Raw genomic sequence first — 18630 nt, forward strand, 5'->3', positions numbered from 1 at the left:
ACCCCACCCCCGCCCCCAGCCCCAGCAGCCACCTTGAAGGCCTGGCCTGTCTGCCCCAGCACTTTCCACACCCTTCTCCTTTGCTCTCTACACTCTAGCCTTGTGACATCTGTCAGTTTGCTGGGTGCCCTGCTCCCTCCCACCTGGGAGCCTTCTTCCCTGTTCTCACTCTCTTCCTCTACCCCTCACCCAGTGGACTCCCTAGCCCTTCAGCTAAGGCTGGACAGCCCAGACCAACTCAGGTTCTTCATTGCAGTTCCCCTGAACATGTTTCACTTCCCTTAGAGTGCTTATCTCCATGTGTAATCCCATCTTTTTAAGCGTGGATTTCTCATTAATATCTGTCTCTCCAGCTGACTGTGAGGTCCTTGAGGGCAAGAACCAGGTTTTTGTTCATAACAGTTTCCCTAGTCCCTGGTATGGATCCTAGCACACCCTGAATGGGTTTTAAGAAACACCTGTTGACTGACCGATGCAGGAGCCCTTGAGAACAACTAGAAATGGAAGCAGGGAAATCCCAAAGTGAAAACAAACCCTCAAGACCAGGGAACAGCTTTGGGGCTATGGCTCCATGCTGCAGGGCAGGAAGGAATGCCATGACCCTGGGTAGCAGCTTGGCAGGAGTCATCGTGGGGTCATGGGAAGCGAAGTCTACTGCAGTCAGCCGTGGGGAACAGCACATTTGGAAGGGCAGGGCTGATGGGTTCTCTCACACACCTGGCATTGTTAATGGGAAGAATGGTGTCTTCTCCCTTTCCTCATCTGTTTCACTCCTCTCAGGCCCTTCCCACTCCCAGGAAGTATCAGACAGTTCAGGACCTGTCTCTGCACCAAGCCCCATTCCAGGACAGCGGAAAATAGTAGAAAGGCACAAGACTAGTATTGAATGAGCCCTGGATCTGCCACTTAAGGTTTGGGCTCCATGAGCAAGTCACATCATCGCTTTAAGCCTCAATATTTTTCTCCTGAAAATGAGGATAATCATATCTCTTGAATAAGATTGTTAGAGGAGTAAATAAAACAACTAATACAGATTCCCTCTGTAGTGTTCTGCACCTAGTGGGAGCATCATACATATTTTTTGAATAATAAATGAATAAAAGCTTCTTAATAAGTTTGGAAATTTGTATTCTGGTTCTCTATCCTGCATGAACATTAGGTTGGATCCATGCAAAATAAGTTACGCCAATTAATCAATTTACTCATTCCATCATACACGCTTGGAAGGAAGACTTTTTGAAATTAAAATGCACATATGCAAAACAACCTGGCAGGGCCCTGGGAGGATCAAATGTGATAATGTATGAGAAAGCGCTTTGTAAACTGTGAAGCCCTGTACAAATGCTAGTTGTCCTCATTACTAACATGTTTACAGCTCGGTTGGCCCTGAAATTGCTGGCTTAACCTGAAAGAGAAAAGTGGGCAACTTTCCAGGCTTCCAGGGTTAGGCCAAAAAGTCCCCAGATGAAGAGGCCTGGACTGGGCAGTACACAGAATACCCTCACCCAGCCCCCTCCCCACGCCACTGTCACAACCAAATTTCCAGTCGAGTCAGCCCAACTAGGGTGGGCTTAGGACCTCTGCACTCAGGGAGGCAAACAGGGTATCTGCTGCCCTTGAGTACCCAGACCATGGGCTACAAATACAGCAATTCCCAGGAGCTGCAGGGCATGTGGGAGAGTGAGCAGGCCAGGCAGAGCTGCAGAAAACTAAGGCCCACAACCAGCCACAGAAGGCGATGGAAGGATAGCCATTATCCCAGTCTAGCAATCGCTGGCGTTATGAAAGCCCACTGTTGCCAGATCTAGCTTTTTTTTTTTTTTTTTTTTTTTCCCAATGAGAAGCCAAAACTCCAGATTTTATGTGAAATTTTTTGATTTTTAAATACTGGCAACTAATTTTTTAAATGTTTAAAACACTCTATGGGCCAAATAAAACATATGTGCAGGCTGCATCCAGCCAGTAGCCTCCAGGCCATAGCCTTGGCAAGCAGACCTTTAGCCACGACCCAGCCCATCCTTCCTGGGACCTGCTGGAGACCCAAGTCCCTGACTCTCAGGGTATGCTGGTGGGCCCAGAAGAGGCTGCCCCTGGTGCTGAGAACTCACCCACTTCTGCAGGTGCTCCTCGGCCCTCCTTGGGGGTGCAGCAGCCATTTTCCACTGCTCTCGAGGCTTCAGGCGGGGTCTCAGCTGCACCCTCTCCCTCTGCTGGGGCCCCGCCCTTCTGCCCCCCAGCAGGGCTCCCCTCCTCTGGCTGGGGCTCACTCCGCTTCTCCAAGTCCCCGTTGGGTAACAGCTCTGAGGGGCCTGAGTCCTGGGCCATGGATGGGGACTTGGAGGTCACCGCAGGGTCCTTTGGCGTGTCACTGCTTTCCACCTGCAAATAGAAGAAAGATATACAAAAGGAGGGTTAGATCAGTAGGCTTAGCCTGTTTCGGATTATTGACCGCTCTGAAATTCTAGAGAAGGTTATGCGCTTTCTGTCCAGAAATTGTGTTCATATAAATCTTCAAGCAAACAGATACATTCACAATTTTGCTTTCAACATCAAAGGATTCATGGGCTTGACCCCTTGAAATCATGGGTCTGTGGACTCCAGCTTAAGAAACAGGAAAAGAATCCAAGCAGGTTTGCCAGCCTGGTTGCACTTCTCAAGGGATCTGTACCCCCACCCCACCACCACTCACTGAGGTTACATAGGATGTCCAAGCCATCTCTGCAGCCCCTGTTCAAAAAGAAATGCTCTGGCCAGGCGTGGTGGCTCACACCTGTAATCCCAGCACTTTGGGAGGCCGAGGTGGGTGGATCACCTGAGGTCAGGAGTTTAAGACCAGCCTGATCAATGTGGAGAAACCCCATCTCTACTAAAAATACAAAGTTGTCGGGGATGGTGGTGGGCGCCTGTAATCCCAGGTACTCAGGAAGCAGGAGAACCGCTTGAACCTGGGAGGCAGAGGTTGCGGTGAGCTGAGATCGTGCCATTGCACTCCAGCCTGGGCAACAAGAACAAAACTCCGTCTCAAAAAAAAAAAAAAAAAAAAGGCTCCTTGTGCCACCCATAAACCAGTAAGAACCTCCCTCCTCCAGAAGGTTGCAGTGCCACCAGATCAAGTCTGGGACTCAGTCTGGTCTGACTTCTGTGGTCAGTGCTCTCCCAGCTTTCCTCTTGATCTCTTGAGGCATGAGAGTCGAAGGAGGCCCCCTAGAAAAGCATTCTGTGGGCTCATAGCCTAGTACAGCCTTCTCCCTTGACCTGGGCTGTCCCAGATTCTTTTAGGCACTCAGACCCAGAAGAGCAAAGGCTCTGGCAAACAATTTTCAGGCTCTGCAACAACCCTTCCTGAGCACTGGGGTCTCTCATTCCCTTCAAGGGAAATCATTTCTTTATCCCCTAGAGTCTAAGAACTGAACTCACTAAGGTTCCAGGTAATAAAAATCAAATAAAGAATAATCCTGGCTGTCTGTGTGTATCACTGCACAGTGGACAAAGCTCCTCACTTATTACCTCCTCAGAGTTTCTCAGCCTCCCTGGGAAGCAGGTGAGGAACCTGAGGCTCTCTGAAATTTTGTGATTTGCTCCAGGTCACAGGCTTTGCAAGGACAAAGCAAGAGCAGGAGAGCCGGGTGCCTGCTGTGTGCTCTGCTGTGTGTATATATTCAGTCCTCCGTCATTCAGAGGCAAGTGGGCCAGGACACCTCAAGAAGAATGGAGGTGTCCAGCATGGGACAGGAACAGGCAGGGGTCCCCACAGCTCGACACTCTGCCACACCCACGGGCACCAGGCTGCACTCAGCAACTCCACCGTGCTGGCTCGGCTCCTTATGCAGAACACCTACCCAGTAGAAAGGCAGGGACAGCGTCAGCTCAGCAAACCTCAGATAAGGCACTCAGCACCTCGGTTTCCCCACCTGTCAGATGGAGATGACTGGTCTAGACCAATGGAGGTTTTGTCTTTCTTGTCTTTTTTTTTTTCTACTTATAAAAGTCAGACACATATATCATAAAAAAATCAAACTATAGCCGGGCGTAGTGGCTCATGCCTATAATCCTAGCACTTTGGGAGGCTGAGGCAGGAGGTTCACCTGACGTCAGGAGTTTGAGACCAGCCTGGCTAACATGGCAAAACCCTGTCTCTACTAAAAATTAGCTGGGCGTGGTGGCGCATGCCTGTAATCCCAGCTATTTGGGAGGCTGAGGCAGGAGAATCACTTGAACCCAGGAGGTAGAGGTTGCAGTGAGCTGAGATTGCACCACTGCACTCCAGCCTGGGCAACAGAGACTCCATCTCAAAAAAAAAAAAAAGAAAATCAAACTATACAAAAAAATGAATAATGCTAAAAGGTTAAAGCTCCTATTTCAGCTCCCTACCCCCAAAATCTCTCCCCAGAGGTACCCATTATTAACAGTTCAGTGAGCATCCTTTCCAGACTTTTTCCTATGCATCAACAATCATGTGTAAGTTACATGTTTATACATATGTATTCATATACACACTCAGATCCAGAAATGTTTTTTTCCAAAAGGGTATCATACTAGTCGTAATGTTCTGCAACTTGCTTTTTCACTTAACAAGCAGAGTGGGCATCTCTCCATCCCAGTGCAGATGGATCTGGATGCTCCAAAATGTATGCATGCCGTTCCCTGATGGTGGGCATTTGGGCTGATTTGCTTTTTGCTGCAGTGAATACCTTTGCACTTACAGCTCTGTCCAGCTGCGTGTTTCCATGGGACGGAGTTCCAAAAGTGGTCTGGCAGGGTGAAAGGGCCTGTCCAACTAAATGTGCAGAGATACTGCCAAATTCCCTCTAGAGTTTCCCACCACTCAAGTGCACAGCCTGAGAGAGCACTGGGTCTCCAGCCCCTCCCCTGCAGAGCCCTATTTCCAAGGCTGCTTTTGTTTTAACGGTCTAGGACTTGAACTCTGAACCCACTGTTATTTGGTGAGGAACCCCAGAGATGGCAATTAGGGACAATGGCCTTGGGAAAACAAAAACAAAAACAAAACCAGGTATGCTTTCCTCCCTGGACGGGGACCCAGGCACAGGGAGCAGCTGGAGAGGGAGCAGAAGGAACTGCAGAGCCTGCCAAGCTCCTTTCCTGCTGTGCAGGGCGGCTGGGCAGGCCTGCTTCCAGGAGGGAAGCGCCCACAGAAAGCTGCATGTGTGTACTCCTCAGCAGTTGGAGGCAGAGGGCTGCAAAGAGAGGAAGAGGAGGTGACTGGTGAAAGCAAGAAGTCCTCTGCTGTGCTTGGGGGCTTGGGCTGATGCCAGCAGAGCTGGGAAGGTCAAATCCAGGAAGGAAAGTGGACCCCTGCCTATCGCCCCTGCCTCCATCCTGTGTGTCAGGACCCTCCTCAGAACTCAGAACACCTCTCCTCCCACCCTGCTTAAGCAAAGAGGGCATTTCCAGCCTAGAATGGTCCTCCCTGGTGTAAACCCTGTCTGTCACCCTTCAAGGCTCAGTCATGAGCCCCAGCAGCCTGAAGAGTGGAGTGTACCCCTGCACTGACAGCCACCTACCAGGTACCAGGTAGGTACCTGTGCCAGGTACCCCAAAGCCCCCAACATGGCACTACCACGGAGTTGTGCATGGGGTCATGCCTGGCCAATTTGAGCTGAGAAGCTTAGGTCAGAGCCAGACTTTTGCATGGCTGCATCTTCCTTTCTTCCCATCATTTGCTGCCCTGCAGACACCTCAGATTGGGACAGGTTCTGAGCCCCGCAAAGCTGCTGGAGGCAACTCCACTGTCACTCACTTCCTGCCTGGGACCACACAGCCTCCTCTCATGCTGGGACTCACTTCCTGTTGACTGCTGACTCCGTAGCATAGAGACCCATGAGGGCCGTAGCATAGAGACCCATGAGGGCTGACTCTGAGGCCCAACACAGCCCCAGGCTTCCGACCAACCCAGTCATTCATGCACACTAGTAAGCCCGGCCCTGGCCTCTACTCACTAGATGCCAGCACCTCTCCCCAGTCTGCAACAGCACCAGAGGCGCCATTCTCCTAGAGATGCCCTCAAAGCCAGGTGGGAGTCGGGCATGCTGGGCAGATGATGGGGGAGCAGGGCATGGTGCTCATTTCCAGCCCCAGGTTAGCTCACCAGCTGAAATCCCCACTCCCGCATCTGGTCCACACCGTCCTCTGCCCAACCATCCCCTCCTGCTCATCTGCTCGCTTAGGTTCTGGATGAGCCGATTCAGCCAATGTTCTGGGGTTAGCGGGGGCCGATGACTTCTGCCACGCTCAACCCTTAATTCATCCCACCCATCAAGAAGTCCCTCAAGCTAAGTGTGGCCCCTCACTGGGGCTCTCTGGGGCTCAGGGTAACCAGCAGGACAAAACCATCCAGAGGAAGGAACAAGGTCCCGGTCAAATGGCCTGAGACAACTGTCCAAGTCTCTGGGGAAGAGCTGGGTGCTCACTGAAGGAGCCATTCCTGGTGAGAAGGGCAGAAACCTCAGCCTGGAAGCCCAGGAGGGAGGGGTACCCCAGCCAGGCCTGGCCTCTTCTGCCCCCAACTCCATGCCCTCCTCCCAGCCACTCTCCTCCCCTCCTTTCCCCTGTCTCCACAGCTTGTTGACCTCTGGAGGGCAGAGACTTTGCTTGATCCGGCTGGACTTAGCACGGAGTGGGGCACCTGACAGGTGCTCAGCCAATATTCACAATTGATTCGTGAATGGCAAAGACGAGGCTAAAACTGAGAACCTCCTGCACGCAAGCTACAGGGAGTTTCAGCTTTGCTGCCATGTCTGTTAAACAATCTGCTTTTGTTTGCTTTTATTTTGACAGTCGTCTTGAAAGGAAACACAGCACACCCCTGAGATACTCATGTTGCCCATTATCTGGGAGAGGGCTGGGTTGTGGGGTGCCGACCATCCTAGAAGGCACCACCAGCAGGTGCAGCTGCAGGTGACAATTTCCGAATGGGAAAAGCCGCAGTAAGTACCCATCACTTCTCCTCCCGTGGGTGGCCAGATGGGGGACACAGGAGGGTTGTGAATCTAGTATCATTCTAGATTTCAGTATAGATCGGTCCTATCACCCACTGTCCACCTACCCCCACCTGGTATGCCTCACTTTGGGTCTTCAAATCCTGCCCGCCACTTCCTGGGGTCCCTCCGAGTTTGCCAACCTTTGCTTTCCTTCTGGGCAGAAGCCCCCCCACCTTGCCTCCGGCTTTTCCTCAGTCCTCTCCTGTGAGCAGCTTTTCGAGGCAGGTTAAGGCTGTAGTTCTCAACTGGGGCAATTTTGCTACCTCCCCACCAGGACATTTTGGCATGTGTGTGAAGACATTTTTGGCCACCACATGGTTGGGGAGAAGTGCTGGCATCTAGTGAGTAGAGGCTAGGGAAGCTGCTAAACACCCCACCAGACAGAGGACACCCCCTACAACAGAGATTTAGTCCAGACAAAATGGCAATAGTGTCTTTGAAAAACCCTGGGCTGAGGGTAGGGGCAAGGACAGGAACTGCCTTTATCTAAGGAACGCTTTTTTTTTTTTTTTGAGATGGAGTTTCACTCTTGTTGCCCAGGCTGGAGTGCACAGGTGCAATCTCGGCTCACTACAACTTCCACCTCCTGGGGTCAAGTGTTTCTACTGCCTCAGCCTCCCAAGTAGTTGGGATTACAGGTATCCGCTACCACACTTGGCTAACTTTTAGTATTTTTGGTAAAGATGGGGTTTCACCATGTTGGCCAGGCTGGATTCAAACTCCTGACCTCAGGTAATCCACCCGCCTCAGCCTCCCAAAGTGCTGAGATTACAGGCATGAGCCACCATGCCTGGCTTAAGAAACACTTTTTTTGGCCAGGTGTGGTGGCTCACGCCTATAATCCCAGCACTTTGGGAGGCCGAGGTGGGTGGATCACGAGGTCAGCAGCTCGAGACCATCTTGGCTAACATGGTGAAACCCTGTCTCTACTAAAAATACAAAAAATTAGCTGGGCGTGGTGGCGGGCGTCTGTAGTCCCAGCTGCTGGGGAGGCTGAGGCAGGAGAATGGTGTGAACCCGGGAGGCAGAGCTTGCAGTGAGCCAAGATCGCGCCACTGCATTCCAGCCTGGGCAACAGAGTGAGACTCCATTATCAAAAAAAGACAGAGTCTTTTTTTTTTGAGACAGAGTCTCACTCTTTCACCCAGGCTGGAGTGCAGTGGTATTATCTCAGCTCACTGCCACCAGGCCTGGCTAATTTTTGTATTTTTAGTAGAGACGTGGTTTCACCATCTTGGCCAGGCTGGTCTTGAATTTCTGACCTCGTGATCCACCCACCTCGCCCTCTCAAAGTGCTAGGATTACAGGCGTGAGCCCCCGTGCCCGGCCTAGAAACACTTCTGTAAACTTTTAAAAAACTGGGGTAAAACATACACGACATTTACCATTTTAACCCTTTTCAAGCGTACTTGAAGTACACTCTGATAAAGCCTTTACCCCCATCCATCTCCAGAACTTTTTCACAATCCCAAACAGAAACTCTGCCTCTATTCAATACTAACTTCCCAGTCGCCTCTCCCCCAGTCACCACTCTTCTACTTTCCGTCTTCTAAGGAGCATTTTAAAGTCTGTGTGTGGAAGGATCTGGACCCCTCAGCCCCCTGTAGTTGGCAGGTGTGGACAGCTGCTGACCCAGCCTCGCCCTGAAGGGTAGGGGTGAACCCACCACACCCCTCACTGCTGTCCCATCCAATGCATGCCACGTTTGTTTACAAAGTGCTTTCTCACCCAATCTCCTTACACCTCATACCTCCAAATCTAATTATCTGTGTACTGTGGCCTCCTTCCTTAACTGTGAGCCTTGCCTTATTTCACATTTTTTTTTTTGAAGACGGAGTCTCACTCTGCTGCCTGGGTGAGTGCAGCGGCGTGATCTCAGCTCACTGCAAGCTCTGCCTCCCGAGTTCAAGCGACTCTCCTGCCTCAGCCTCCCGAGTAGCTGGGATTACAGGTGCCTGCCACCACGCCTGGCTAATTTTTGTATTTTAGTAGAGATGGGGTTTCTCCATGTTGGCCAGGCTGGTGTCAAACTCCTGACCTCAGGTGATCCGCCTGCCTCGGCCTCCCAAAGTGCTGGGATGACAGGGGGGAGCCCCCGCCCGGCTGATCTTATTTAACTTTGTGGGCCTCTCCACCTACGGCTCTCTAGTGTCCCACACAGGACTGAGCATACATATGCTTATAAAATTCATAAATGTAATTTTCACGGGGATCCTAGGGGAGCTGGAGCGATGCTCGCTTTTCTCAGGCCTGCCTTGGGTCACACACCTCTGAGCAGTAAAGCTTCCAGGATGGCCCAGTTATAGGCGAGACATCTGAAGGCCGACTCCCCCTCTGGGTTGAGTCTCAAAAAAGCGCAAGCTCACAAACGCCCCCAGGGTTTGGAGAAGGCACAGGCGGCAGTGTAGTGCCCAAGAAAGGCCGGGCAGAAGCTGCTGGCCTTCCCCTGACCAGTGCCCAACTCAAGCAAAAGCCAGAGGCAAGGCAAGGAGGAGCCCTCTGCTGTGGCCTGCCCAGCCGGAACCAATTCCCCAGCCCTGCCGCCGCCTCCTCTTCCCCCTTTGCCCAAAGTCTGGGCCAGACCCAGACCTCCTGCCCCTCCTTCACTCCAGGCAAAGCCTTGCCTCCCAGGGTGGGGCAAAGTCTGAAACTCCTAATAGGGGGAAGTGATTTTTTTCGTTTCTTTAAGAGACAGGGTCTTGCTTTGTCACTCAGGTTGGAGTGCGATGGCACAATCACAGCTCACTGTGGCCTTGAATTCCTGGGTTCAAGCAACCTTCCTGCCTCAGTGTCACTAGTACCAGGGACTACAGGTGCCTGCCACCATGCCTAATTTTTTATTTTTACAGAAGCAATTTTAAAAAATTTTTTTCGAGACAAGGTCTCACTCTGCTGCCCAGGCTGGAGTGCAGGGGTGTGACCATAGCCCCCTGCAGCCTCAAATTCAACGATTTTCCTATCTCAGCCTCCCAAGGAGCTGGGACCACTGGCGTGTGCCACCACATCCAGTTAATTTTATGGAAGTGATTTTTTTTTTCTTTTTTTTTTTTTGAGACTGTCTCACTCTGTTGCCCAGGCTGGAGTGCAATGGTGTGATCTCGGCTCATTACAACCTCCGCCTCCCGGGTTCAAGTGATTCTCCTGCCTCAGCCCCCACTAGTAGCTGGGATACAGGCGTGTGCCACCACATCCGGCTAATTTTTGTATTTTTAGTAGAGATGGGGTTTTGCCATGTTGGCCATGCTGGTCTTGAACTCCCTACCTCAGGTAATCCACCTGCCTCGGCCTCTCAAAGTACTGAGATTACAGGTGTGAGCCACCACGCCCGGCCAGAAGTGATTTTTAAGTATTGCTTTACTATAGTTATCTAAAACCCAGGAGGAGGAGAGGTGGGGGTCATGGTACAGGGGAGATGAGGCCCTGGCACCCGGGGCAAGGAGCCCTGTCCCCAGGCTGCAGCCCACATGCAGCGCTCACCCAGGAAGGGGGGTTCCATGGGGGTGGGGGGTGGGTAGATGCCATTCTCCCTCCTCTCTTGCCTCTTCCTTTCCCACCGGGAGCTCCTCTTGCTTACTCTCCCAGAGCCCAGCAGATAGGGGGGCGACCTCACCTTGGTCACCGAGAGGGCCGGACCTGCCATGGTGCTTTTAAGGCCTCCGTGAGATCCATTCCATGCCACCCGGGAACCCTGGCATCAGGCCAGCCACGGTCTCTTCACCATCACATGCACAGACTTGAGAAGGAGGCGCCCCCAAGCCTGCAGACACCCACTGCCAGCCACAGGACAGACGGGTGCGAGGAAGCCGTGCAATGCCAACACAGACACGCCAATGAGCCCCTCCACTCATACCGTGACTCCTCGCTCCTTCCAGTTCCTCAGCTCTGCAGGCCCATCACCCCTCAACTAGCCTAGATTTTTCCAGGTTGACTCTAGTTTCAGGAAACAGCTGCATGTCCACGTAAGCAGGGCAGCTCTGCCCCCGAAGCATTGGCACGGGGCCACGACTGCCCGCCCCGCCCTTCCTGCAGCCCCTTCCCCGGCAGCCCTCACAGAGATCTGATAGCAGCTGGAAGTGGCCTGTGGCAGGGAGAGCCAGAGAGGCTCACCCCATGCCCACTCTAGGAGGGGCCAGGGATTCCCCAGATGCCCCCTTGCTCAGCCTTCCTGGGGTGGACAGAGCAGGCTCCAACGCTATGGAGCTAGGACCCTGACTCCTCCAATTTCCCTTTTCCCTGTAGGGTGGCTAAAAGCGCCGCCAGTGGGGTCAGGGATGGTGGGACCAGAGGCCACAGAGGGACGACTCCGGAAACTCTGGTCCCAGCCCGGGCACCCCCACCATGTCCTACCATTCCCCTCACCACATCTGCTGGGAGCTGCCTGTCTCCCTCCTCCCCAGAGATCTCTCCACCCGTGTGTCTGAGGAGAGACCTCTGGGCTCAGCAAAGCCTTAGAGGTCACTCAGTCCGTGGCCTGGCTAGGTTGTCACAAGCCACGGCAAATGGATGCCAGAACAACCATGCGCAGTAAGTGGCCAGCCCACTCAGGGGTCTGTTTCGAGCGGGTAACTGGTCTACCCGGAAGAGGGCCTGGCTGTGCTCTTTGAAGTCAACCTCAAAGGATTTCAGAGTGAGCTGGAGGCTCCCTTTAAAAAGCCATTATGCTGGCTGGGTTTGGTGGCTCATGCCTGTAATCCCAGCACTTTGGGAGGCCGAGGTAGGCAGATCGTCTAAGGTTGGGAGGTCGAGACCAGCCTGGCCAGCATGGTGAAACCCCATCTCTACTAAAAATACAAAAAAAAAAGGCCTTTGAGCCCCCTATGCTCAGGCCCGCTCCCACACTGTGGAGTGTACTTTCATTTTCAATAAATCCCTTCGACCCTAAAAAAAAAAAAATTAGCCAGGCATGGTGGTGCACCCCTGTAATCCCAGCTACTCAGGAAACTGAGACAGGAGAATTGCTCGAACCCAGGAGGCAGAGGTTGCAGTGAGCTGAGATCGCGGCACTGCACTCCAGCCTGGGCAACAGAGTAAGACTCCTCTCAAAAAAAAAAAAAAAAAGCCATTACGTATGAGAGATCCCATACGTTAAGTAAATCTCTTTTGAAGTTGCTTCTGTTTTCAATCTCTGCCATCCCTAGAGTGACAGGTTTGGTAAGAAGGGAACCCACCATGGAAAATGGTGCTGTCTTTTCTGTGCTTCGTTTACCTTTCTGAAATTTCAAATGGGTGTCCTCCCTCCGCTCCCCAGCTGTGCTGTGCTCAACCCACCACACCCGACATGATTTCATAGCCTTAATCACGTCCTCTGCCTTTGTCTCTGCAGACCGGGGAGTCCTAATCTCTTTAGTCTGTCCTCTCTTGGCAGCCTTGCCTTCCCCTTGATCAATTTAGTGCCCTTCTCTGGAGATTTTCCAGGTCACTTATGTCTTTCTTGAGGTAGGAGAACCAAAATGTACAAAATTCTCTAGGTGGGGATGATGAAAGAAAACCCATGTCAACAGCTCTCCTCAGATGCGTGTGCCAGCGCGTACCTGCAACGGGAGGAACGATGCAGGTGCAGCACAGGCCCCAGAAAAGCTCATGGGGCCCCAGGAAGGCCACCAAGGCCAGGACCTGTGGGAATGAATGACTCGCTTAAGGTGGCCCTGGGATGTGGAGAGATGAAAATAAACACAGGGATTATTTTTGGAAAAAAAAAAAAAGAAGATTCTGAGATTCAACTTAAATGCTCCCCAGATAAGATCAGCTATGTAAAGTGGCCTCGACAGGGGCCCCTTCCCCATCTGCTCCCTTCCAGAAGCCTCGTCTCTAACAACAACGTTGACGCTGTCCCTGTTGTGCCATTGCTAGGGCCTCCTTTCACCCCTTCCTCTCCAGCGTTCCCAGGGCCAGCAGCATAGGCTTGGCCAATTCTGCCCCGCCACCGCTACCCGCCACAGGCCCTGGGACTTTGCTGGCGCCCCCGCCCCCTCCCCTCTTCCAGCATGTGTTCATGTTCGGGGATGAACGCCATGCTCACGGGTGCCAGAGCCAGTTTCTCAAACACGACTCCTATCACGTCATATCCGCCTCCTCACAACCTTCCAGATAACACATTTTTTCAGAGAGGATAAAGAGTAAAAGCACCTCAGGCTGCCTGCAAACTACCTTTCCAATCAAGATTGAGAACATTTTTCTTCTTTTTTGAGACAGGGTTTTGCTCTGTCACCCAGGTGGAGTGCAGTGGCACAATTAAGGCTCACTGCAGCCTCAACCTCCTGGGCTCAAGAGATCCTCCTGCCTCAGCCTCCCAAGTAGCTGCGACCACAGGTGTACCACCATACCCAGCTACTATTTTATATATATTTATAAATATATATATATATATTTATATTTATAATTTGTTTTGAGACAGAGTGTCCCCTGTAGCCCAGACTGGAGTGCAGTGGTGCAATCTCGGCTCACTGCAACCTCCACCTGCTCAGGTTCAAGCGATTCTCGTGCCTCAGCCTCCCAGGTAGCTGGGACCACAGGTATGTGCCACCACGTTCGGCTTTTTTGTATTTTTCGTAGAGACGGGGTTTTGCCATGTTGGCCAGGCTGGTCTCGAATTCCTGGCCTCAAGTGATCCACCTGCCTCGGCCTCCCAAAGTGGTGGGATTACAGGCATAAGCCATTGCACCCAGCCCTGTATACATTTTTCAATGAATCCCTAATCCCCTCAGCCAGGCCTGTGTCTGTGTGCTCACAGCCCCTACCTTTGGGCCTCCCCACACTCACCCCACCCTGCATGCCTGCCTTCCTTCCTCCACACCCACCTCAGCAAGGTCCTGGGGTCAGGGGTGCCTCTCACTTTCCCCTTGACTTCTCCAAATGTCACCTCCCTTCTAAAGCCCAGGTCAAGCCCCACCTCCTCCATCTTCCCTGGCTTCCCAGCATCCTTAGGAGTCCCACTGAACTTAAGTCCCCACCACGGGCTAGGCCCTTCCATGCGGGACTCAGTAGTGGGTGTCGATTTCACCGCTCAGGTCGGGGAGTGGGTGGGTGGAGCTGCAAAGTTCATAACCATAGGCCCTATCTCACAAGCAGTGTGTCGGCCTGTCTTCCTCACGCCTTCCAAAACATGAGGAGACAGAGTGGGCAGTAGCGTGTACTGATGCAGACTCACAGGAAGAAAAGTCACCTCCGGGGGTGGGCCAGGGGCTGCAGCCCAGGAGTGGGAGACACTATGTCAAGAAGTGTGCATAAAAGTGAGGGCACCATGTCACCGAGCCGAGGTCCGAAGGGTTAGCCCAGGAGGGGCTCTGATCTGAAAACAGGCAGGGGAGCTGAGCTCTGTCTTAACTTGGAGAAAAATCAAAGGTCCTGTTAGGCTGGAAAGCTAGCCAGTACTGCAAACTTCCAACAGCTGCCCTAAGCTGTACCTAGCTGACTTGCTACAGCAGAATGGTTCCCTAACTTCCTCATTTATACCCCAAGTCATCTGCTCTGAAGTGGGGCAGTTTGCTCTCTTGGACTGGCTCACTCCTGTGGTGTTGGAGGGTCAGCCCTAACACTGGCTTGGGCTCAGCTGAGCTCAGCACCAGCACCCAGCCCCCTCCTCCTCCCTCCCTCCCATTCTGGGTTATTCTTAGCAGGAGGTGACCTCAGAGTGCTCCCTCTGAGCAAAAATAACCCTGGAGGAAGTTGGTGGGTATAAATTGTCAATGAATAAATACGCATCGCTAGTAAATAGGGGATGGAGCCCCACAGGGCCACTCACCCCCCAGGGCCTGCTGGGCAAAGGCAGAAACTCTCCCTTCAGGGCTCCAACCAGAACCACCCAGGAAGGACAAAGGCCTCTGCAGGACTGTCTGGGCTGGTGACCAGGCAGGAACCAGCTTCAGACACCCACGTTTGTCACCCTGCAATATCCTTAGAGGCTGCCCTTTCCTCCCCACCTCACACCCACACTGGCTCAGCTCCACGCACTGGCCCCCACCTCCCCATCATGGGCACTGGCCAGCCCACAGGCCCTAGCCCAGGTGCCAGCTCCCTTCCTAAGCCCCGCCCTGCCCTGCAGCTGACTTCCTGTTTCCTGTTGCCGGCTCTGACTGCAGCATCCTGGCTCTCTGGCCAGTGCTGCAGCCAACTAGGCCGTTGCTGGTTTTAGGCGGGCCCACCTCTTCGCCCTCAGCCCCCTGCAGCCTTCGGCACTTACACACAGGCTCCCTGGTATTTGTGTCAATAACTCTCTTCAGTTATATTTTCTTTGTATGCTTTTTGGACCAGTTCCACACACTTTTTCCAGCAGCCCTGAATTCACATGTTAACTTAAAGAGAACCCCTGGGTAGGTACCCAGTAGCCAAACTGCATGGCTGCAGTGATGAGGAAAGAGCACCATAGGCTTTGCAGTTGAGAGGCGTGAAGTCCAAGTCCTGATCATCTTCTCTGAACCTCAGTCACTTCTTCTGAATGTGGGGATAATGAAAGTGGTCCCCAACTACCTCATACAGGTTTGTCGGCATCAAACAGGGTAACCCCTGTAAAAGGCCTTTGTAGGCAGTAACATGCTGCATAACTGTGAACCTTTATTGCTGGTCTCTGCCCTCAGCATGGCACAGCTCAATGACTATGCAATGGCAGTGCATTTTCAAACTGTCGGGGATGAAAGCTCAAGCTTTGGTTTCAGATTTTTAAATTCTCAAGGCACCAAGAAATGATATGGTTGTAAAATATAAAATCACAGCACGTGCATGTGGCAACATTATCACATAAAAGCTTCTGAATAGTTATACTCAGTTCTGTACCAACAGGTAACAACCAGCGCTTCTCAAGGTGAGGTCTGCAGACCACTGCAGTCCCATGTGTGTGATTGGTGGGCTTGGAACTTGTCTTTATCAGTTCATTTTTATTAATTTTAGAAACAGTTCGAGAAGGGAGAGGCCAGTGTGGGTCACAGTGGCTGAACTGGGCTTCATTTTCAGGCTAGGTTCTGCGCTGCAGTGCTGGGGCAGGCGGAGAGAAGGCAGGCTGTGGAATTGTGTGAGGGGTGGGCAGGAGGAGTGGCTGGCTGGTGTGTTTGGGGAGCAGTGAGAAGATGAGGTTTCTGTGGCCAAAGGGGTGGCATCAGGCATAGCAGGGGAAGGAGTGGTCAGATGGTGAGGGGCTGGAATTCAGATCTTGTCCACTAACAAATGAAGTCCCTGGGGGTTCCTGAAGAGGAACGTGCCGGTGATACATTTACTGTGATTATGTGTGGCCTCTTCTCTCCAGCACACTTGACTGAAATAGAAGGCATCTTCCTCTGGTGGCTTCCCGCACATGGTCATTGCTCAGAAAGTGGAAAGTGTTTGTCATAAAGGGAGCACACTGGCCTGGGCATGCAGGGGGCCGGTGGAGTCTGGTTTGGGTGACGGCAATGCCAGGGGGCAGAAGGCACCCAGGGACAGATGCCTGCTGAAGGCCAAGAAAGACAGTCCTTGGGGGCAAAAGGAGGAGAGAGCCCAGGATTCCTCGGGCTTGGGGGTGGGACCTGGTGAGGGCACTAAGTGGGTGTACCTGGACCCTCCCTGTCCAGCGCTGGCTGTGGAAGGCCACAGCCTCCAGCCAGGGTTTCATCTCTTACTTCCCAGTCCCCATCCCCCATCACACCTGTCAGGACCTGAGCCAAGCTCCCTCCCTAGGTTTAGCTGGATGACACACTCAGCTGTTTTAAAGCTCCTTGGCAAATCTATTGCCAGGGCCACAGCTGCAACAGGTCCTCAGAAGCCCTCTCTGCTGTGCTCCTGCACAGGAGGGGAAGAGTCCAGGACCAGCACCTGTGGCTACAAGGGCTGAGCCTTGGCTGCAGCAGGAATCCCCCAACATGGGCTCCCAGGAAAGGCCGTGCTGGCTGCTGTCCTTGGGGTCAGTCTCTCTTGGTTCCTCCAATGTGCAAGGAGTCACTTTCCCAACAGCTGACTTCCCAATCAGCTTCGCCTTTCCCATGCTCCTCCTCACCCTGGGCCTCTCCTGAGAGGCCAGGAGTCTGCAGGTGTAACCTAGGACTTAGGCTTGAACACATCCAGACCACGAGGGGCACAGGATGTGCCCCGCCTCCCAGGGCTGCTGAGAGGCCGATGCTGGGCCACCACCCTACAGGCCTGCACCCCAGCCTGGTGGACACTGGGCCCTGCAGTGGAACAGGTTTTTTACACAGCCAGCTCTGCACATTGTTTTTTTGAGACGGAGTCTCGCTCTGTTGCCCAGGCTGGAGTGCAGTCGTGCAATCTTGGCTCACTACAACGTCCACCTTCTGGGTTCAAGTGATTCTCCTGCCTCAGCCTCCCGAGTAACTGCGATTACAGGTACCCGCCATCATGCCCGGCTAATTTTTGTATTTTTGTAGAGACGAGGTTTCACCACGTTGGCCAGGCTGGTCTCAAACTCCTGACCTCAGGTGATCCACCCGCCTCGGCCTCCTAAAGTGCTGAGATTACAGGCGTGAGCCACTGCGCCTGGCCCAGCCTGCACATTTGAACTCTGTTTTGCTGTTTGCCAAGTGCCCCAAGATGTGGACAGGGCAGGTTTTACTGGCAGCCATATTTTCCCAATGAGGAAGCAGCCCAGAGAGGTTAGGCGACTCGCTCAAGGACACATGCTGGGAAGCATTAAATAAAGGTGCTGCTCTTCTGTCAAACTGCGGTTGCCATGGCCTCCTGAAGAGGAAAGGTTTGGCTGGGCAGGGGCAGGTCTGACCTTTGCTGAGGCTCCTTGGCGCTTGCACCATTTCATTCTCACAGGGGCAAGGAGGAATGCATCCTTTTCTCCTCTATTTTTAGAAGGCGAACCTGAGGTTCAGGCAGCAGCTGTTCAAGGTTACACAGGTGGTCAGTGGTGGAGTCAGAATTTGAACTCAGGTCTCTTGGACCCCAAAGACAGTGTTTTTCCTTCTGCACTGGAGCCTGCTTCAGGCCATGGGATGTATGATCACCGGCCCTTCTCCCCTCACTCAGCAGTGCCCCTCTTCTCTGTCATTGTCTAGGTGATATCCCCACACTTCTGCCCCTGACTTCCTTGTACCTTTTCACCGGAGTGCTTCACTCCACCTCTCAGCGATGTGGCTACTCTCTGATTCCAAGACTCAAAGATGAATCAAAGGGTTGCTGGGTCTTTATCTGCTACAGGTGGTGGCTCTTGTCCTCAGAAACTGGATGGAGACGGGGGCAGTTTGCTTAGCAGATTGCAGGTTGCCAAGCCTCAGGAGAGGCAGGACATGCTGCAATGTGCAGTCACCAGTGTGCTCTGATGCCAGCCTGGCTCTCCTCCCACACCTTCTCCATCAAGGTGCCCTGTGGGTAGAGGAGGGTGCAGGGGCCCTGGGAATCTAGAGTCTGCTGCCAGCCAGAAAGTCCTCTGAAGCCCCGTTTTATCTTTCAACGTCATGTGAATTTTTCATTCCAGGCCATACCATATCCACGTTTGCTTTAATATTAAAATGTTGCTGGGCGCGGTGGCTCAAGCCTGTAATCCCAGCACTTTGGGAGGCCGAGACGGGTGGATCACGAGGTCAGGAGATCGAGACCATGCTGGCTAACACGGTGAAACCCCGTCTCTACTGAAAAATACAAAAACAAAAACTAGCCGGGCGAAGTGGCGGGCGCCTGTAGTCCCAGCTACTCGGGAGGCTGA

At 52.8% G+C, this 18630-nt stretch overlaps 1 protein-coding gene across 3 annotated transcripts in view; it reads right to left on the bottom strand.

The window, feature by feature from the left end:
• The window catches only part of DNMT3A (DNA methyltransferase 3 alpha), a 116035-nt gene that overhangs the window by 52272 nt on the left and 45133 nt on the right, over window positions 1–18630 (bottom strand). For all 3 annotated transcript variants that reach the window (XR_001886513.1, XM_017876846.1, XM_017876847.1), the window contains exon 4: window positions 2109–2379. Coding sequence is in view for 2 of the 3 variants with exons in the window: in XM_017876846.1 (XP_017732335.1) it covers window positions 2109–2379 (271 nt within the window). In the remaining variant the exon portion in view is untranslated. The remainder of the gene's footprint in view (window positions 1–2108; window positions 2380–18630) is intronic.

This window comes from Rhinopithecus bieti, unplaced genomic scaffold (genome assembly GCF_001698545.2).
Source record: "Rhinopithecus bieti isolate Rb0 unplaced genomic scaffold, ASM169854v2 scaffold_7681, whole genome shotgun sequence".
NCBI lineage: Eukaryota > Metazoa > Chordata > Mammalia > Primates > Cercopithecidae > Rhinopithecus > Rhinopithecus bieti.